General features: G+C 59.1%; 1 protein-coding gene across 1 annotated transcript; it reads left to right on the top strand.

Annotated features, from left to right (window-relative positions):
* The first annotated feature begins 489 nt into the window (after positions 1 to 489).
* Positions 490 to 4,847, top strand: LOC100547303 (EVI5-like protein). Its single transcript, XM_010727855.2, has 9 exons — positions 490 to 921; positions 1,025 to 1,249; positions 1,418 to 1,492; positions 1,643 to 1,768; positions 2,491 to 2,634; positions 2,808 to 2,897; positions 3,673 to 3,770; positions 3,850 to 3,910; positions 4,700 to 4,847. Exons 1-9 carry the CDS (start codon positions 493 to 495, stop codon positions 4,826 to 4,828), a joined length of 1,377 nt encoding a protein of 458 aa, XP_010726157.2. The 5' UTR covers positions 490 to 492; the 3' UTR covers positions 4,829 to 4,847.
* The last annotated feature ends 6 nt before the right edge of the window (positions 4,848 to 4,853 follow it).

The raw sequence follows: 4,853 nt of genomic DNA, 5'->3' as shown, positions 1-4,853 counted from the left end.
AAAAAGAAAACAAAAACCATTGCAATTCCATTTTGTTTAAAGAAACAGTTCCAGGAGATCGGTCAGCGTCTGGCTGGGGGAAGGTGCAGGTTTGGGTGCTGGGGGGGATCTGTCTTCTTTTTGGGGTGTTCATGGGGAGTGGTTCCTCTTTTAGGGTGTTTTGGGGGGATATCTCCTCCTTTAGGGCATTTTGGGGGGGATATCTCCTCCTTTAGGGTGTTTTGGGGGGGATATCTCCTCCTTTAGGGCATTTGGGGAGGATATCTTCTCCTTTCGGGCGATTTTGGAGGAAAATCTCCTCTTTCGGGGTGATTTGGGGCAATGTCTCCTCTTTCGGGGTGTTTGGAGGAGTATCTTCTCCTCTCGGGTGGCTTTGGGGGCAATATTTCCTCCTTCGAGGTGCTTTTGGGGGGGATGACTCCTCCCTGGGGGCGATTCTGAGGTCTCATCTCCTTCCCTCGGGTGACCTGGGTGGGGAAATGTCTCCTCTTGATGTTTTCCGGGATGCCATCTCCTCTTCTGGTGTGTCCTGGGGAAATCCCTCTTCCTTCAGGGTGGCTTTGGGGGAATATCTCCTATTTTGAGGTGCTCTGGGGATGCGTCTCCCCCCTCTTAGGGCGGCTCGGTGGGACCCGTTCCCTCTCCGGGGTGACTTTGGGGGAAGCCCCGTTCTCCCGGGGGGTCTCTGCGTTCCTTTGGGGTCTCCCGGCTCAACCCGCTCCCTCCCTCAGGCTGCTGGAGGCCGACTCCAAGTCGATGCGTTCCATGAACGGCTCGCGGAGGAACAGCGGCTCCTCGTTGGTCTCCAGCTCCTCGGCCTCCTCCAACCTCAGCCACCTGGAGGAGGACACCTGGATCCTCTGGGGCCGCATCGTCAACGAGTGGGACGAGTGGAGGAAGAAGAAGGAGAAGCTGCTGAAGGTGGAAAAACGCCGCTTTCTTTCCGTTATATTCCAACCCTCGGCGTCTCCCCATCCCCGCGGAGCTCCTTCCCATCTCCTCCAAACCCGCTTTCTGCCCCCAGGAGCTCATCCGCAAAGGGATCCCCCACCACTTCCGTGCCATCGTGTGGCAGCTGCTCTGCAGTGCCACCGACATGCCCGTCAAAAACCAGTACTCAGAGCTGCTCAAGATGTCCTCCCCCTGCGAGAAGCTGATCCGCAGGGACATCGCCCGCACCTACCCGGAGCACGAGTTCTTCAAGGGACAGGACAGCCTGGGCCAGGAGGTGCTCTTCAACGTCATGAAGGTAAAATCTCCACCGTCCCTGGCTTGCTTCTTTTCCCCCGCCTGCGTTATTTTCCACCCTCCGGCCGTTTTCCTTCCGCTGCTGCGTTCCTGCGCCCAGCGGGGATGGCAGCTGGGGACCAAACTGCTTTCCCTGTACGTTCGTGTTGAATTTCCCCGCTCCTTTCAGGCCTATTCGCTGGTGGACCGGGAGGTTGGGTACTGCCAGGGCAGCGCCTTCATCGTGGGACTGCTGCTGATGCAGGTTTGCACCAGCAGAACGGGGTCGGCTTTGCTTGGTTGTGCCCTGCGTGGGTTGAAAATCCCGAACCGGAGACCCCGTGCGTCCCGTCGCCCGATGGCAAGAGTTTGGAGGGTGTTGAGGGGGGGGATTTGTGTCCTGCTGTGTCCCCAGATGCCTGAGGAAGAGGCCTTCTGTGTGTTTGTGAGGCTGATGCAGGAGTACCGCCTGCGGGAGCTCTTCAAACCCAGCATGGCCGAGCTGGGGCTCTGCATCTACCAGTTTGAGTACATGCTGCAGGTGAGTGCTGCCCGTGCCTCCCCCAGATCCAGCAGCCCAATGGGACAAGGACCAGGAGAGGCAGGAGAGGGCTGGCATCTCCTGGGGGACGCTGCATTCCAGAGGTCCTGGGGACGTCCTTGGGACACCAAGGGCTGCCCGTGAACTCAAGGGAGCTTCTGGTAGAACCCAAAGATGTCCACGAGATGTGCTGAGGACATCCCTGAGACCCCGAGGACCCTCACAAAGGTGTCTTGAGGTTCTGTGAGACCCCAGAGATGTCCACGAGAGCCCGGGGATGTCCACAGGATGCCCTGGAGACCATCTGTGAGACCCCAAAGTTGTCCCCGGACACACTGAGGACGTCCCCAAGAGCCCAGGGACCTTCACGAGATGCTCTGGGGACCACAAGACCATGGGGGGCATCCACAAGACACCCTGGGGACCATCCGTGAGTCTTCAGGGGAGCATCCTTGAGACCCTGAGCGTGTCTGCGAGACGGCCTGCGAGCACCCGTGGCACCCAGGGACACCCACGGGACCCCGAGGGCACCCTTGGGACACCTTCGGTACCCTCCGTGCCCCATGGACCATCCTCAGGGCGCCATGAGCGACATCCTCGAGACCCCGAGGACGTTCCAGGAGTCACCTGGGGGACATCCACAAGTTCAGAGCTCAGCACGACCCCTAAAACCATCCCCCACCCCCCACGTCCTTTTCATTTTTCTCCTTTTTCACACCCAGGAGCAGCTGCCGGAGCTGAACATCCACTTCCGCTCGCAGAGCTTCCTCACCTCCATGTACGCCTCCTCGTGGTTCCTCACCCTCTTCCTCACCACCTTCCCTCTGCCCGTGGCCACGCGTGTCTTCGACATCTTTATGTACGAGGTGAGGAGGCCACAGCAAAGGCCTGAAGTGGCAAAGGGACCACGACCACGTTTCCCTCGCAGAAACCACGGCAGCAGCCTGTCTGCTTTTTGGGGGAGGAGAACCCCCCACCCCCCACCCCCGAAATCGACTCACTGGGTGGGAAAGGCGATGGCGTGGACTTCTTCCTGCAGGGTCTGGAGATTGTCTTCCGCGTGGGGATGGCGTTGCTGCAGTTCAACCAGGCTGAGCTCGTCCAGCTGGACATGGAGGGCATGTCCCAGGTAAGTCTGGGGGGCATTTGGGCAGCAGGACTTATTTAGAAGTGGGGTTCCTCCACCAGGACGTGATTTGGGGCTGGTAGAAGTGGGGTTCCTCCACCAAGACGTGATTTGGGGCTGGTAGAATTGGGGTTCCTCCACCAAGACGTGATTTGGGGCTGGTAGAAGTGGGGTTCATCCACCAGGACGTGCTTTGGGGCTGGTAGAAGTGGGGTTCATCCACCAGGACGTGCTTTGGGGCTGGTAGAAGCAATGAGACGTGGTTTGGGGGGGGCAGAGCTGTCTGAATTTGGCACGGATCGAGATGGAGAGGATCATCAGGGTTGGGAAAGACCTCCTGAGATCATCAGGTCCAACCCCAGCCCACCCCCCCACGCTCAAAGCTCGGTAGGGTCACAGTTTGGAGGACGTACCTTGGGGCGGATGGGGCGGATTTGGTCAGCAGGGCATACTTTGGTTATGAAAAAGAGAAATTGTTTGGGGGATGGGTGCACAGCAGGAGTGCATTCGTACAACGGGTCGTATTTTGAGGCCAGTTTGCACACCGGGCCATATTTTGGGGGTCGTATTTTGGGGTCAGTTTCTGCTTTGGGGCATTAGGTCACGATTTGAAGCGGATTTCTGTGCAGCGGGACGTGTTGGGAGGCAGATGTGTGCAGTGGGCTGAATGTTGGGGTGGTTGGGGAGCAGCTGTGGGGCCGGATTTAGGGAAGGTTGATGGCCGGGCCACGTTTTGGGGCTGCGACTTTGCCAGGAATCCTGAATGCTTTGCCCACAGTACTTCCAGAAGGTGATCCCACACCAGTTTGACAGCTGTCCCGACAAGCTCATCCTCAGGGCCTTCCAGGTCAAGTACAACCCCAAGAAAATGAAGAGGTGAGGTGGGGAGCCCTGTGGGGGTCCCTCCACCACCTCCATCAGGTGACATCCCAGCTTGTCCCCGTGTCCCACGCAGGCTGGAGAAGGAATACGCCGCCATCAAGAACAAGGAGATGGAGGAGCAGATTGAGATCAAGGTGGGCTGGGGTCGTGCAGCGACGTCCCGGGGCTGTTTGTGCCATCCTCAGGGCCACCTGACCCAGCCCCAGGGCTGTCTGAGCCCTTCTGACACGGCCTGGCCCGTCCCGGTGCCATTTTGACTCAGCCCTGGGACGTCTCTGGACTGTCCTGGGGCCTTTAGCTCGCCACCTGAGCCACCCTGGACCCACGCTGGAGCCATTTGACTCATCCCTGCGGCCGTGTGAGCCTTCCTGGCCTGCCTTACCCTACCTCTGAGATCTTCTAAGCCATCCTGAAGCTACTTTGACCCCTCCTGAAGTCACTTCACCCATCCCCGGAGCCATTGATGCCCTCCCAAGATAGCTTAGCCCCACTCTGGGCCATTCCGACCACCCCAGGGCTGCTTTGCTTCATCCCTGGGATGGCTTCGAGCCATCCTGGGGCCATTTGACTCCTCTCTTGGGCCATTTGAGCCCCTTTGGCGTGGCTGAACCCATCCTCACGCCGTCGCAGAGCTGCTTTGACCCATCCCTGGGAGCACTTGGAGCCACGTAGCCTCTCCCTAAGGGATGTAACTCATCCTTGGAGCCACCCTGACCCATCTCAGGGCTCTCTAAGCCGTCCCCAGGGCCATTTAGCACGTCCCCAAGGCCACTGCAGCCATCCGGGGGCAGCAGAACTGAGCCCTTCTACCCAACCCGGGGCCACTTAACCCCCACATCCTCCCCCCATCCCTCAGTGACCCCTGTGCCTCGAGTGCATCCCGTAATGAGGCTCATTCCTTCCTCCCCAATTCTTGTCCCCAGCGCCTCCGCACCGAGAACCGCCTGCTGAAGCAGCGCATCGAAACCCTGGAGAAGGTGAGCCCCACAACTGACCCCCAAAACCCTCCTGGGGGCACCCAAAACCTCCTGGAATACCCCAAAACCTCCTGAAATACCCCAAAACCTCCTGGAATAC

This window comes from Meleagris gallopavo, unplaced genomic scaffold (genome assembly GCF_000146605.3).
Source record: "Meleagris gallopavo isolate NT-WF06-2002-E0010 breed Aviagen turkey brand Nicholas breeding stock unplaced genomic scaffold, Turkey_5.1 ChrUn_random_7180001949000, whole genome shotgun sequence".
Classification (NCBI taxonomy): Eukaryota; Metazoa; Chordata; class Aves; order Galliformes; family Phasianidae; genus Meleagris; species Meleagris gallopavo.
This window is presented reverse-complemented; position numbering and strand designations above follow the sequence as displayed.